The sequence below is a fragment of the Engraulis encrasicolus genome, chromosome 20 (genome assembly GCF_034702125.1).
Source record: "Engraulis encrasicolus isolate BLACKSEA-1 chromosome 20, IST_EnEncr_1.0, whole genome shotgun sequence".
In the NCBI taxonomy this organism is placed as follows: Eukaryota; Metazoa; Chordata; class Actinopteri; order Clupeiformes; family Engraulidae; genus Engraulis; species Engraulis encrasicolus.
In genome coordinates, this window is record NC_085876.1 from 37,081,616 (window position 1) to 37,098,103 (window position 16,488).

The 16,488-nt window shown below is 44.2% G+C and overlaps 1 protein-coding gene across 1 annotated transcript in view; it reads right to left on the bottom strand.

Moving 5' to 3' along the window:
• Positions 1–16,488, bottom strand: part of LOC134436024 (uncharacterized) — a 36,379-nt gene that overhangs the window by 14,048 nt on the left and 5,843 nt on the right. Inside the window, exons 4-12 of the mRNA XM_063185052.1 lie at positions 15,804–15,962; positions 12,200–12,328; positions 11,422–11,542; positions 9,889–10,022; positions 7,902–9,252; positions 5,268–5,396; positions 4,192–4,236; positions 3,105–3,639; positions 2,846–2,852 (exon numbers count right to left, since the gene is read on the bottom strand). Coding sequence (XP_063041122.1) covers positions 2,846–2,852; positions 3,105–3,639; positions 4,192–4,236; positions 5,268–5,396; positions 7,902–9,252; positions 9,889–10,022; positions 11,422–11,542; positions 12,200–12,328; positions 15,804–15,962 — 2,610 coding nt within the window. The remainder of the gene's footprint in view (positions 1–2,845; positions 2,853–3,104; positions 3,640–4,191; positions 4,237–5,267; positions 5,397–7,901; positions 9,253–9,888; positions 10,023–11,421; positions 11,543–12,199; positions 12,329–15,803; positions 15,963–16,488) is intronic.

Genomic DNA, 16,488 nt, shown 5'->3' on the forward strand with positions numbered 1-16,488 from the left:
GATATTAAAGTGTCGGAATGGTGGTACCAAATTGTCGTAATGTCGGGATGTCGCAGTGGCGTCATGTCTGAATGGCTCTCAAGACAAAGCCGGACCTTATTCAGTCTCACATATCATCAGTCTTGACCTGCATCTATCAAATGCCTCTTCATGCTACTACATTAAGCCACCAGTCACACCACTCGCCATGACAACTTATTTGACAAAAACTGAAATCCACACAGTTGTAGCTTACTCTCTCTCACCTCACGTAATTGTGTGAAACCCCACGCATTTGCCTCCTTCCTAATCAAATGTAATGCATGGAACACAGGAAATGGCAAGATAGCCTGCTGGCTTAATTGCAAAATTGTATGCAGTTTCACAGGAAGTTTGGACAGGTCCAGGCTAGGTATGCTATCCAGACTATTACCAAGACAACACTAAAGTCATAATAAATGTTTCGATTTTAATTGACCACTAAAACAAAACAGAAAAAGGATGAAACATTCCTTTCATACCTTGGATCACCGGACAGTTTTCTATTCATCAGACACAAATTGAATTGAAAAATATAGGCCTAAGGGGAAAACATAGGGCATATTAAATCTTTTGACCGGTAGCCAAGTATATCTATGTAACATTTTCCTCTCCAGCATGCTGCCTTTCAATAAGGACAGGGAAAGCCTGACAATATCAATTTCGACATGTTTGGAGGATGAAGGAAATTACCTCACGGTTTGTGTACTTTAGGCCCATCCTGACTTTGGCTATGGCTCTCATATGCCATCTGGTGGTACTTTCAGGTACGGCAATCAGCTGGGTTTTACGAAACAAACTCACACTACACATGTAACTGAATGATAGAAGAGTGGAAATTATCCTCTATATCTTCTACATACAAAATGTGAATGTATAATTTTACACAAAATACAATATGCACAAATGCACACAAACCATGTAAAAAACCCCAAAAAAACAAGTCTAGTCTCCAGTGTCACTTGTTCAGTTTATTTCTCAATTGTGCACTTTCACAGGGAAACAACACTGCTGCAACATACCTTGTAAAATAAATATATTCATTTTTAATATAAAATCAACTCATACTTCAGACTATATATGTATACCATTGATAACGATAACAACGGACATCAACACAACACCCCTCGGCCAAATAATCATGATAAAAAAATTGAACAGAACACACATGAGTATGTCCACTTTGCACCATGACTATGTGTTTACGTTTGTCTGATTGCATTTAATTGCTTTCTCAAGTCACAGGCACTCACAGCATCGAATATGATGGGCCTACATCAACTGGCTTGTGGATAAACAAAACAAAATCAAAAAACAAAACAGCATTTGAATAGCCATGACATACAAACAAAAACTCCAGTCAGTCAATAAATAAGTAATAAATACTTCAATAAATAGGTGTAAAATGGACTATTTTTGTTTTCCCCCTTTCACTCGGTAGTGACAGAGCAGATATCCGTCCCAGTGCAACGTTGTTTGGAATGTTCCAGATGCAGGAAACAAATCGCAGTAGTCATAGTTACTATAGTTACTCACCCCATCCCTTTCCAAACACCTGTATACTTTTCACCCTTCATCCTAGCAACAGTCTACAATCCCCCCACTTCAATATTGTTTTTGTCCACAAAACGTATATTTAGCATGATTACTACAGAATAAAACAACATTTTTGAATCAGCTCAGAGCATGTCAGTCATCAGATGGGTAAGCATGTCCCCTGGTATCTTTGATGACTCCTGTACATTTGGATTTGTCTCTGCATTACGTATACAGTATCCCACTTCTTCTCTCAACATCTATCTAAGCAGTCTTTGTTTTATCATGCATGGAAAAAAGTCAGGAATGATGTTTGTGAACATCTGTGGATTGAGTCTCATCTGAGTAGACCCTCTCAAAGTTTTAATCAGCTATAAGTTGTAAGCAACTGGACTTCATTTGGAGTTTGAAGATGGTTCATCATTCAGTTCTGTCCAGATAACAGCTATCATATACAGCAGTGGTCTCCAAATGGAGGCCACTGAGGGCCAGATCCAGCCCGGGCATGGCAAACATTTTGCCCGCTATTGGAGGTTGGAACAAATGAAAACATACATGTCCGCTATCTGCGGCCATATAGGCGGACGATTTGTTTGGCCCTCAGCCTCATTTGCGCAATATAATTTGGCCCTTGGGGGGAAATAATTGGAGACCACTGGTATACAACATCTCTGGACCAATAGCACTGGTGATGGGGTTGGGACTCATCAATGTTCGTCCTTCCTCCTACCGGCCTGATTAATCAGTCAGTTTTTACTTCACTTTCAGGAAACACCAGTTGCCGGAGTGAAATGAAATTGAAATGAATGTTTTGCCGCTAGTTCTCATCATCTGATCAAAACTGAAAAAGCATTCTGGATACAAAAGGTGAAACATCTTCAAGCACCTGAAGTATGTAGTTACTCAGTTAAGTTGTACAGTGACCTCAAAACTACCATGAACTGGGAGAATAAGGATCTTCTGAGACACAATCTCTCAATGTTTTTATCTGAAAGAGAATGTGAATGGTAACACCTAATGTGTGTTTGGTTGCAGATAGATATACTGTAGGTCCATACATACTTTTGTTGGTTTCACATAATGATTCACACATACTATTTTTTTGCACAATTCACTCCTTCCCAGAACAAAAAGTAGCCCGTACAGCACGAGGGGATGAACTAAACAAAAACAGGGCTCAGGGTTCCATCTACCTTATTCACACATCTTTTCTCTCTCTCTCTGTCTCTCATACATACATACACACACTGTACATTCACTCTACTGGGCGACTCAACAGACATGCATTCACATGCCCCCTGCTGGAGGCAAAGACACACCACATATTCACATATTATACTTCTTATTGACCTTTTTAAATAGTGTTGCTTTTTAATCCCCAAAACATCATACATAGTAGAGTACATCATACACACACAGGCGGCCCGTGGGTGCAGCATCTGGGTTTGATGGACGGGTGGTGGATGTATGGGCGGATGAATGTGCAAGGAGCCGGTATGACATAAATAACAGAAAGACATGAATGCATGACATGAAACGATGATATTCACAGGAGAAAAGGATTGTTGTTTGCTACAGTAGCCTTAGGTACACCACCCATGCCACCACCTCCACCTCCACCTCCACCAAGCAGCTTCTGTTGAAGATGAGAGGGCTGCAGTGGCTGCAGAGGCACCCCTATCCCAGCAGCCATTGGGGCACCAGGCACGCCACCCAGAGAACCTCCATAGGGAGCCCCCTGGTGGATGGGAGGTCCCATCGCGGCTCCCCAGAGTGGGGCCGCTGTGGGATGGAATCCCCCCATGGGGTTGAGGTGACGGTAGTGGTGGTGGTGTTGTGGGGGTGCTCCCTGGGGGAGCCGTGTAGGAGGGGTGTAGCTGGATGGTGTACCCATGGGGCCATGAGGGCGCATGGGGGTTGGGAAAGGGTGGATGAGGGATGATGGTGTAGGGGGTACCAAAGCATAAAGGCTGGAGGAGGACACTGGGATGGTGGTGGTGGTGTGCTGCTTGACCTCTGCACCTTGAGTAGTGGTAGTGGGCATGGTCAAGTCCAGAGACAGCCCATCTAGCCACGCTGAGAGGCCTGGGAAATATGAAGGAAGGGAGAGGAGAGAAGGGGAGACCAGCGCGGAACGAAAAAAGGCAGGGAGATGTAGGAGGAGGAGATGGGATGATGTTCACAGGAGAGCATGAAAAAGAAGGAAGTGCAGAATGGCGAGAGAGAGATAGAGAGAGAGCAGGAACGACAGAGAGAGAGTGAGAGAGAGAGAGAGCCAGAGAGAGAGAGAGAGAGAGAGAGAGAGAGAGAGAGAGAGAGAGAGAAGGATTGACAGAGTCAGGCAGAGAGTGAGCAAGAGAAAGAGCAAGAGGGAGAGAGAGAGAGAGATGGGAAAGAGCAATGAAAATGTCATCTACACAACTACATCTATCTGAGGGGAGGGGTGGAGGGGGGTTCACCATGAGAGCTACCTGCTAATAGGCTAACATCTAACTTCAGAGTAAAATACATGGGGGCTGGGTGTAAAATCACAAGCACTTCGTTTTTTTTTAAATGAATGGCTGAAGGAGTACACATCTCCCTTCTGTCTTCCTCTCTCTCCCCCTTTCCTTCTGTCTCGGGCCTACTCTTCCTTACCAGACTGTGCGGAGGCTTTCGACTTTGCTCCGTCTGTCAGGTCACCTGTAAAACAAATACCCACATCAGTTAAAAGGCCATTAATTACGGTGTGGTTTAGTTGAAATATGGCCCTTCAGCTGGTGGTGCATTATACTATTTAAAGGGACACTGTGCGGGATTTTTTGCTGATTATTTCCAGAGTCCATGCTACCCATTCACTAATGTTACCTTTTTCATGAATACTTACCACCACCATCAAATTCTAAGTGTTCATTATGACTGGAAAAATGCACTTTTCATACATGAAAAGGGGGATCTTCTCCATGGTCAGCCATTTTGAATTTCCAGAAATAGCCATATTTAGTTGTAAAACTGACTGTACTTGGGCCATACTAGAAAATATTAGTTAATTACGTAGTAAATTTTCATGAAAAGATCAAATTTGGCAATAGTCAACCCCGTTTCAATGAGCAGCATAGTTGCAGTACCTTTTTTGACCATTTCCTGCGCAGTGTCCCTTTAAAGACATGGCAATCAACCAAGAAAGGAAATGCATCACAGCTCTTGAGTAATTTTTTTGGAGCATCACATCTGATTCAAAAGGACAATGACCTTAGTTAGAGTATGCTACTATGATAGTGGATAGCATGTCCACACATCCGCTAAGGTATTTGTAAGCTACAACTACACGTTTTCTACTAAAATTCCTTTCAAATTCTCTTCATTTATTTTTGTTTTTATCATTCTCTTCTTTGAAATATACTCTCCACAAACAAACAAACATAACGAACAGCAGACTGTAGATATGGTGATGCGTGCAGGAATCCCAGTCAGATCTCACGCACATCCCTTTTAGCCTTTTAGCCGGGTGCAGGGTCAAAGTGTAAAGTTCATGTAGGATAACTAAGAAACGCACACCGAAGAACTCCCTTTTTAGATCAGTCTTTATTTTCGTGACGTTTCGGGCCACCACGGCCCTTTCGAAGAGAAGATCTATCAGGAAAATAAAGATGGATTTTAAAAGGAAGGTCATCGGTGTGCGCTTCTTTCTTGCCCTAGATGCGTGCAAGAATACCGGTACCTACTGTACATACCATTGGTAGCACTTTTGGTCGGCGTTCCCCAAGCGTCTGTGGAGCCTCCATCTCCAAAGGGGTCACCTCCGGGGCTGGTGGGGACGGCCGATGACCCCCAGGGGTCGCCTCCAGCGGGGGGAGATGTGGCTGTGGAGTGGGGAGGGAGGAGCACGGCCCTGGTTAGCACCTCAGCATTGGAATTTGGGAAACATTTGAACGGAAATTCTAGCCAATTTCAACACGCAGATGCAATTACTGGCAGATTTTAAGGATGACTGATTGGACGATGGAATAGACTGTTTTTACAGTATAATAACATGCAGTATTATTATTGCTGATTATTATTACTGTATTGCAGGGGTGGGGAACCAATGTCTCAAGGGCCATTTTATCCGGCCCCCTGATACAATTTTAATGTTATGCAGCTTCACATGAAATATTTCGTAAATACAATTAAGTTATATTCAGGGGACCTAGAGAAGATGGGGTCTGTTTTTTAAAGGCAGCTGCCTTCAATATGAGCCTAAAGTGCAGGGGGAAATCCTAGTTTGCGCTAATAGTACGGCCCTCGGAGGACTTTTACAGCCCTTGGTGGAATCTGAAGTGGCAACCCGAATGAAAAAAGGTTCCCCACCCCTGCTGTATTGTTTTAAAAGCCCTTCTAGGGACGGGCATTGGAAATAACTTTTGGCTACAAATGCTATGATGCTTGCTGTTGGGCTGTCACACAGCCGACATGCTATCTGTACCTATTCAAATGAATTAAACTAAACTGAACTGAACTACTCACAACGCCCTTAAAGGGGTATGCCACTATTTTGGGGCTTAATACAGTTAAAATCGTTGGCTGGGGTTTATAAAGGTGGAAAAGTGTCTTATTTTTCATGTTAAGCGTTGGCTTGCTTTAAGGCAAGTTAAAAGAGGGAATATGTCGCTAAGCTAGTGAAAGTCAATGTATCCATGTAGCATGCTACAATGCTACATGGATACATTGACTTTCACTAGCTTAGCGACATATTCCCTCTTTTAACTTGTCTTATTGCAAGACAACTCTTAACATGAAAAATAAAACACTTTACCACCTTTATAAACCCCAGCCAACGAGTTTAGCTGTATTAAGCCCCAAAATAGTGGCATACTCCTTTAACCTGCCAGTTGCTGAAGCGATGTCTTTTTTTTTGCTCAGCTCTTCTCAGCGCCTTGCTCTTTTGGGAAATCAAAAAATGACAGGCACTGACAAGTCAAATGTCATGTGAACAAACAATACAACTTGCATGTTGAAATTGGTCAGAATTATCTGATGATGAAGCTAATATGGCTAATAAAATGGATTGTAATGATTTTGAAATAGGAGCATGCACGTACCCATTTATCAACTAGTCATTGAATGAATTACAGGTGGTATTGTAAACGACTACTTAGCTAACACTTTTATCAAAAGTAACATATCGCCGTTTATGTACAGGATATTTACAGTCCTTGGAGCAATGTGGGTTAAATGCTTTGCTCAAGGGCACTTCAGCCATCAATGGTGGTGTAGGTAGACATAATGGTTGCAATGCCTCAATCTTCAGATTGGTGATGGTACCCATTTACCAGACCTAGTTAACATTGCTACTACTAGACTGAAGGCTAATAATCACAGCCACAGTCTTAGCTGGTAAACAAAATACATGGTTAATAAGAGACAAGACATGATCTGATTGAAGATTGCTTGAACGTTTCTATCATAATGCAGTATTGGAGGTGGAATAAAGGACAAAGTGGGGGACAGTAATACTAATCCCACATGGACCTACTCTGAAAACCTGTGAACAGGTGGAACATTTGAGAAGGAATTTTCCGGTACACCTCCATTCTTTAAAATGATACTGCACCATGGCTGGAAATAAGATAAGCTTACACTTCCTCTTCAGTTAAAGATGGTTTTACCTCTCTCCTGTATTTCCAACCGTTCTCTGAGTCTGACCATGCAAATTCTACCTCCAAGCTATTATATAACCTACTATATAATTAAACCTTATGGGTCCAGCGGTTACATCCCGCCATTCCGACGCACCGTCATTCCGACATTGGCGTTTTATTGAAGGAACCGTTATTCCAGCCTGCAGGAACCGTTTTTCAAAGATCTCAGACCCTACCTTTAAGGGCATTTGGACCGTGACAAAATGATACACTGATCCTGTAATTGCGCGATCACTCTCTCCCCTTTCCGCTCGTGTCGCAACATTGTTGCAAATGTCAATAGTTAGAACGTTGTTCACGCGCCTCTAAGCACTTGCAACAATGTTTAAATGACTCGGAGTGGCTCGGAATGACAATCAAATACTGTCGGAATGGCAGTGTGTCGGAATGGCAGTGTGTCGGAATGGCGATTGCCCCCCGGGTCCAGCTAGCAGCTAGCTTGGAACAAGAAGTACCAGACAATGAGAACGACTGGAAGAAAAGAACAAAGGTACAACTCACCTCAAGGGGAGGTGTAAAACGAGCTCATTTCCAGAAATGATGCAGTACCACTAACAGAATATTTCCTTCTTTCACATCATCACAGGCAACAATGCCGCGGCACCCACTCATACAATAGCTGTGTTGTTTTGATACCAATGCTAAGCTGTAGGTATTTATTCAAACATGCTCCGGCATGCGTTTCACCTGGGGCTCCCCAAGGGTCATTGTCTGGCTTCTTGCTGTCACCAAACGGATCAGAAGGGGACATGGCTGATGCTGCATCTCCTCCTCCTCCTGAACCCCAAGGGTCTGCCTTGGTTTGGGGGGCGTCTGAAGGTGCATCCCAAGGATCTGACTTGGTCGCTGGGGCCTCTGCTGGAGCATCCCATGGGTCCGAGTTGGTTTCCTGCGCAACTGGGGTATCAAAGGGATCCGGTTTGGCTTCAGATACCACTGGAGTGTCAAACGGGTCTGGTTTTGGCTCTGGAGCTACTGCTGGAGTATCAAACGGTTCTGGTTTGGGTTCTGCCATGTCTGTCGTTCCCGCACCCCAGAGATCCGAGCTGGCGGCGGGGGCGACGTCAGGTGAGGTTTTGGCAGCAGGCGTCTCCCACGGGTCGGACTTCGCCGGTGGGGATTGTGCAGGTGCGTCGAGAGGTGCGCCCCATGGATCGCCACTGGCCGGAGGAGGAGGAGCATCGTTCAAGAGGTCGTCTGATCCTCCACCAAAGGGATCATTGGTGGCAACTGGAGCATCGTTGGACGTGACGGTTCCTGCATCACCCGAAGAACCCCACGGGTCTTTGCTGGCAGGGGGAGACTCCTTTGTGGTGTCGCTTGGCCCTGCACCCCAAGGGTCATTGGGTGCCACGGTGTCTGGGGAGGGCATCTTGTCTCCTGGAGCTGGCGCTCCCCAAGGATCGCTGGCTGCTGGCGGAGATTTTTTGGTGTCAGCGTCTGCTCCAAACGGGTCCTTAGTGTCCTCCGATGGGGACTTTGCTCCTGTGCCCCAAGGGTCATTGCCCACAGGAGGTGACGTTTTAGGGGCCGAGTCTAACCCACCGCCCCAAGGATCATTGCTGGCGGCCGTTGGGGACTCTTTTGGTGCAAAGTCTGATCCCGCTCCCCACGGGTCGTTGGTGGCTGGCGGAGACTCTTTTTTTGGGGGGGTAGCATCCGATCCTCCACCCCATGGATCGTTCGCTGCGGGAGCCTCCACTGACGGGCCGTCTGCCGAAGCGCCCCAAGGATCGTTGCTGGCGGGTGTAGACTCCTTTGGTGAGCCACCATCTCCACCACCACCACCCCAAGGATCGTTGGTAGCAGGAGCCTCTTTGGTTGGGGAGGCGTCTGATCCTCCACCCCAGGGATCGTTCTTTGCAGGAGCAGGGGTTGGTTCGCTCTCTCCTGACCAGGGATCGTTCTTAGCCGGAGCCTCCTCTTCTTCCTTTGGAGGCTCGGGTTCGGGAGGAGCAGCACCCCACGGGTCGTTGGCTTTCGGGACTACAACCTTGCCTTCCTTGGCTGCGTTCCACTTCTCCTCAGTCTCCTTTATCTAAAGAGAGAGAGAGAGAGAGAGAGAGAGAGAGAGAGAGAGAGAGAGAGAGAGAGACAGAGAGACAGAGAGAGAGAAAGAGAGAGAGAGAGAGAGAGAGAGAGAGAGAGAGAGAGAGAGAGAGAGAGAGAGAGAGAGAGGAAAGAAAGAAAGAAAGAAAGAAAGAAAGAAAGAAAGAAAGAAAGAAAGAAAGAAAGAAAGAGCAACGGGAAGTGAGTGACACTCAAAATTATTGCCCATGCGACGGTAAAATGTTATGCATTTCTGACTCAACGTCAACAACATGACCTTAGTCAGCTGATTATCAGATGCTCTGGCACCCATCTTTCTTCTTATTTGTTCTTCTGATTTTTTCTTTATACATCTTATTCAAGCTCTTTGTGCAAACACTATTCCATTTCTCCATCTTCAGTTTTTTGGGGCGCCACACATGGTGGCAGCCGTTACCCTAAATTTCCCACTGCGATCAATAAACATAAGTCTAAGTCTAAGTCGAATTCCATTTTATTTACAAATAATAATAATAAAAATAATAATAATAATAACTTTGTTTTTTAGAGCTTTTCTTGGAACCCAAGGCCACTTCCCAATTCCATTCTATTCTTCTCCATCTATTTCACTGTATTCGTCCTGTACCTTTTGCCTCTCCTCCTTCTTGGCGGCCATCTCTGCCATGAGTTCGGCCACCGAGGGGATGTTGTCCAGTTTGGGGAGGCCCGTGTACGGCGGGAGCACTGGCTTCGCCTTCTCAGCTGCCGCCTCCGACGCAGCTACATAGAAAATAACCAAAAGGGACAATAATATTAGTAGGCCTACAGGGACAATAGTAGAAACTTTGCCTTCGGTTAGCATGTAAAAACATGCATGCATATGTTTTCCAAATTCTGAGCCAGCCACTCAGAATACTTTAACCATAACTTTAGCCATATATCAGTCTTCTTTAATCAACCCATTTTATTTGTTGTTGTTGTTGTTTATCTGACTGTTAAGCACGTCATATGAATTGTGCTATACAAATTATATTTTATTACACAAATGTTATAATATACAAAGCTATTTTCAGTTATTGACCGGGTATTTGAGCAGTATGGGTAGGCCAGACATGCCCACTGGGACTATTGAATTCTCCTTTTTTCTCTGTTTATATACAAACGTCAAATTGGAGTTTTCAAAAACCTCCACTTTTGTAGGAGGAAAAACTTACTTTTTTGCATAAACGATAGGCGCAAACGAAGGGAAAATTCTATTTCCAAAACCATATTTATATGTGGCTTTGGGAGGAAGGTTCATCAACTACTAGGCCTACTTACGTGTACTAGCGGTCATCTGTTACATAGACATACACAATAAAACACAGAGACACATAGACAAAAAGCGGAAAGTAAAAGCCTTACCACTCGAGTCTTTTCCGACTTTTCACGACTAATCATCTCATCTACTGTACCTAGGGACCAGCTAGTTTAGGGAGTTGGCTAAAGCTAATACGCATGTACTGTAATCGCCAAACTTACTTTCTTCATCTTCGCCCTCTGTTTGGGAAGCATGCAATCATGCACGCATGTGTAAAAGGTATACACACAACAAAAGCAAATGCATAATATCCATTAACACGGAGCAACAGATACAGCAACTCTTTCATATCCTCTGCCGTTCGGCTGTTAAACTCGACTAAAAACACAGATAGTCATATATGTTGTGTGCATACAAACTTTTTATGTATCCTCAGTACTGTACATATTTATGTACAGCACTATTTCACTATTTCTCCACCTCAATTTTATTATTTTTAAAATCTTTTATGCATTTCTTATGTTTTTATGTGTGAGGTGGGAGTGTGTGTGTGAGAGGTTGCCCATACTGGGACAATTAAAGCTTCTGAACTGAAATGCAATTTGTAATGCAAGGTCTTCTTGAAAATGGCAACTGCAAGCCTCGGAAATGTCCCTTTCATTCATAAATAATATAACCCAGACGATTGACATTTAATTGATATTTAGTTTCTGCCAAAGTTCCCCTCTTACAGTAGGGCAGAAAATATCTTAACTGCACACTGTTGATATGCAATGTATGATGAAGGTATGAAAAATGTATATTATCTACATGTTGTTGGCCATCCCATTGTAATTACTACTATCGTCCACCTTCCTGTAATTATTCTAGCCCACCTACCTGTAGTTGCCTTGTCCATCTTATCTTTGTGCTTCATGGCCATCTCTTTCTCCTCTTTCAATTTTTCTGGGTCTTCAACCAGCGCCAGGACGAGCTTGGCTTTGTCTCTGATGGTAGAGCCCTAATGAAACAACCGTCAAAGTTAACATTCACACCAATGTTGACTAATCAATTCCTAAGATGTATTAATGTGTGTGTGTGTGTGTGTGTGTGTGTGTGTGTACTTGTGTATGTGGGATCCAGAGTTTACATATAGAGCGGTCTTCCTTCAGGTTCCTTCCAAATTTCAAACTACCGGCATTGTATTCCAAAGGATTCATACTGTTAACGTCTGCATGTGAGTACGTCTATGTATGGAACGCATGGACAGCACGTCCTTACTGTGCATGCAAAAGATGAGCATGCATACAGCATGCACGCAGCTTCTTTTGGGGACCCTTTTCTCCATACTGTACTGTACTACTCTTCATGACGGGTAATTGAAAGTCAAAATTATGGTGTGAAGAGAAATAAATAAATAAATCTTTCATTCTGTAGTAACCGAGTGTGTAGTGTACATCCAATCAATCCAGACGGAGACATGTCACTTGTTTGGTCATTCTTTTAGTGAAGAAAAGATAGCCCGGCAAAACCACAGGACAAACTGGGACGTCCCACACTAACTAGCCCCGGTGGGGCAACCCCAATATAACATAAGTTCCTACCCCAATATTTCCCAATATATAACACATTCATTCATAAATTCATTTCTGGTCCCATTCGAACACATCTCGGTCACCTGGTCTTTGCCGTCTTTGTCTATGAATTTGAACTCTGTGAGGGCCTTGACCACGTGCACGTTCTCCTGGCTGGCGGTGGCCACTCCATCGGAGCCCGTCTTCAGAAGATACTCCAGCAGCACCACAGACTGGCAGGGTGAAAGAAGAGGGGGAGAGAGAGAGAGAGAGAGAGAGAGAGAGAGAGAGGGAGAGAGGGAGAGAGAGAGGGAGAGAGAGAGAGACGGAGGGAGTCATTACTAACAGCCAGGGCTCTAAATTAATACCAGCCATGGTATGTGGTAGAGGGTGGAAGGTGGGATTCAAACCTGCAACCCTCTGATCTAAAGCCAATCTCCTTAACCGTTAGGCCATTCACCCAATTTCACACGAACATAAGGATAGTCAATGCGCGGCTCCGACAAAAAATAACTCATCTCCAATTGCTAGCCGACATCCGTGAATGTCTGCGGCGCCGGTGTACGGGGTTGTATTGAAAACAATGGAATCAAACTTTGGCGGAGCAGTGCTCCGCTTTGGCGGAGCAATGTGCGGAGGCCTAACAAAGATACAAGGCAGAAAAACATAGATATGCACACACTTTTGTAGTAGTAAATGAGGCCGTGATTGATTGTTTCACACCTCCTTGAGTACACAGATGTACACTCATCATCTGATGGCACAATACAGAGGGTGCCATCTCAGTAAGTTAGTTAGAGCTTTATTTATCCCCGTGGGACAAAACATAAGCACATTAGACAGAGTGAGACATATAAGCAGACAAGCACATACTGTAAACATAAAACACAGGGTGGCTGCATAACTACTTGACCTCATTTAGTGCTTTTTAGTGATGCAGTCAAGACCGCTTAGTCCGAGACCAAGGCATTACCAAGACCGGAGGGTATCAAGACCAATACCAAGACCGAGACCAAGATCAAGACAGACCTGTCGAGACCAAGATCAAGACAGACCTGTCGAGACCAAGACCAAGTCGAGACCAAGACCAAGACAGGGCGAAACCAAGTCAAGACTAGCCCTAGAGTGCTAGAGACTGTGAACTGTGAACTAGTGTGAACTAAAGAACAAAAGTAGGCTACCATAATTAGGTTGAACCATATGACCTAAAATAAACAAGTTTTAATACAAACTCGACAAAATACACCATAGGACATCTTTTTTAACATTGTGCCATGATAAGGTTTTGTGGTGAGCAGGAGTGGCTTGATTTGTAGACAAATACCCTCAAGACCACTACGTCCGAGACCAAGACCAAGACCAAAGCAAGCTGACAAGACCACAGAAAAAAATGGTCTTAAGACTGGTCTTAAGACCAAGACCGGTCTAGAGCACTACAACACTAGTGCTTTTATCGCTTGGGGAATAAATGAGAACTTTGACCTATTTTTGGACAGGAGAGGAGGGACAAAAACAACGTCCAGAGGGCAGGAGTTGAAAGGAGGAGGACAGTGGATGTGTGTAATGAGCAATGATGTCAGCATTTATAACAAGCCTCTCCCTGTAAATATTCTCCATACTTGGCAGATTGATACCAAATAGTTTGCTAGAGACACCTTTTTTGTGCCCCAGTGGCATTGCCGAACCAACAAATAATACAAAAGGTTAAAACAGTTTCAATAAAAGCAGTATAAAAAATATGGAGCATCCGTGTATTGTAAACTGTTTGGGATTCAAAAGGTTTTAAAAGTTGCAAAGTATGAGGTGCTGTAATTTAAATGCATTTGAAGCAGGGGTACAACTACATCATGTGCCCCACGCCACCCTCCTGAAAGAAAAACACTTGGGCCCCAACCCCACACATATCATAATCCTCAGCACGCCCCTGCAAATCTCTAGGCCCCAGCAATTGTGCTGATCTACCCCTCTCCCTAAAACGGCACCCTCAGTTGGAAGCACAAAGGGTTTTTTTGTACGTTACTCAGTCGTTCTGATGTCAACCTGCATGCCATTCTACACCAGAAGTGCAATACAAAAGGCGGATATCCCAGATTCAAGAAATAAAAGTATCGCCACATATTTGTTGCAACCAGAAATCCCCAGAGTTGATACCATAGATATGGCAGGACTTCATTCTTCTTCTTTAAAATAAATAAATAAATTGAGGGGCTTTATTTTTCGTGACAGGGCGGTGAGACAGACTGGAAGTAAGTGCAGAGAGAGACAGGGAAGTGTCGCCAAAGGACCCGGGCCGGAATCGAACCCGGTTCGCCAGTGTAGCAGCACAGTGCCCTACCGCTTGGGCCATGGCAGGACTTTTTTATGCTTCTGCCAAACTGTGCGTGTGGACACATGAGCTAGCTGCACTAGACCTCATTATAGCCTGGGGGTGATCTGTATGCAGACAGCGCTTCAATCATTAATCATTTAAAGCCACATCAATATACAGACTGGCCTGCAGTGACCCATGCTCATAGACATTGAGCACAGGGACAATGTTTACTAACGATACAACCCATACAACCAGCTATGATTGATTACAATTTCATTTTGACTTTAGGAGGTTCACCCTTCAGTGAAGTAATACCGTTTTGCCCACTGGATGACGTATGGTGAGTGTGAGCTGAAGAGAACTCCAAAATGCTATGCACTCCACAGTATTCGTAAAAAAAACAGAAATGTCTTTCAGATTGTCATTATATCGTTACAGCCATTGCGACCAAAATAATATCACAGTGAGATGCTGGACAGCCTTGTGGTGACATGGTGGGATTATCCACTGCGATATGTTTGAAATTATAATTGCCAATATTTTTTTTAAATGGCTTGACGGTATATCAGTTATTGTGACACTCCAGTACAGTCATTGCATGAGTCATTTGAAACACAGTTTTTCATCAATCTTGCTTGGAGAAAGATTTCTTCAAGGTTGAAGAAACGGAAAGTGTTACTTTAACTACTGGTACAAGAGAAAACCAAAGGATGGGTCTTCCATTCAGTTTCCATGGAAACACAGCTTTCTCCTCACTTTCTCAGTCCTCTCTTTTTTTTGCTAACAATTCAGCCAACTCCTCTTTCCTCCATTTTCAGACTTTTCTTTTGCTAAACTTAAACATATCTTTATAATCTTAACCACATTTTCTCATCCTTTCCCCCACATAATAGAAAAAAGCACATTTTATTTAGGACAATATTACAATATAGTCCTGCGACTCTGTCTTGCACTTCAGTTCTTACAGCAAGTTACAGCAATGCCTTTTTTTGCTGGAATAGAAAGAAACATAATTTCAGTTCTTTTGTAAGACCTGTACATGTAAAGACATTGACAATAAAAGTTGAATTTGACTTGCTGTATTTAGAAGCGCCTATCAAAGTACTGTAATAACTAATATAAGGGCAATATTACGGCCTCCGCACTTCGGCTCCGACAAAGTTCGATTCCATTGTTTTCAATACAACCCCGCACACCGGCGCCGATGTCCCCGGACATTCACAGATGTCGGCTATTAATTGGAGATGAGGTCTATTTTGTCTGAGCCGCCCATTGACTTTCCATGCTATGTTCGTGTGAAATTGGGTTTGGGGGTCAGAATTGAGTCGGAAACGAAAGTGCTCCGCAGTGCTGACGAAGCTGATGTGCGGAGGCCCTTCCAGGCAACGTTTTCTCACCTTATACACGTGCCTCCAGTTCTTGCCAATGTCGTTGAGGCGCTTGAAGAGCATGCTCATGATCTCGTTGCAGGCCACCACGTTGTAGGTCAGGTCGGAGATGTCCGCCATCTGGGAGCTGGACGGGCCCCATGGGTCATTGGACGTGGCCTCCCGGACCTGCAGGAAGAGCGTAAAAGAGGACTCGGACAATGAACGCGACTAGAAGAGCTGTCCATTTCTTATGAGCAAACGTCGTGCCTAGGAAATAGCAGTGCTCGGTCTCATAAGTTGATGTTTGTGAGTTGAGCACATTCCATGAACTTCAAGAGGGCCACAAAGGGCTGAGGAGAGGAAGAGAGGATGGCAAAGAGAGAGAGAGAAAGAGAGAGAGAGAGAGAGAGAGAGAGAGAGAGAGAGAGAAAGAGAGAGAGAGAGAGAAGGCATGGAGGGGCCTTCAAAATCCTGATTGCTAATGAGATAATGAGCTTTGAATTGTGCTTTTGTAAGATAGTGAAGGAAACCTTGACCAATGACATCAAGGCTTGCATCACAAAGCCAGATGCAAAAGGAAAGGATGAGAGGAAGTAGTTTGAGTTGCACCCAAGAGCAGGGACAGGGACGGGAGAGGAGGACAGGGAGGCGTGCAGAGTCATGCTGTGCAGTGCTAATGCCAAGTACAAGACTGACTGCAATGCTGCGTGTG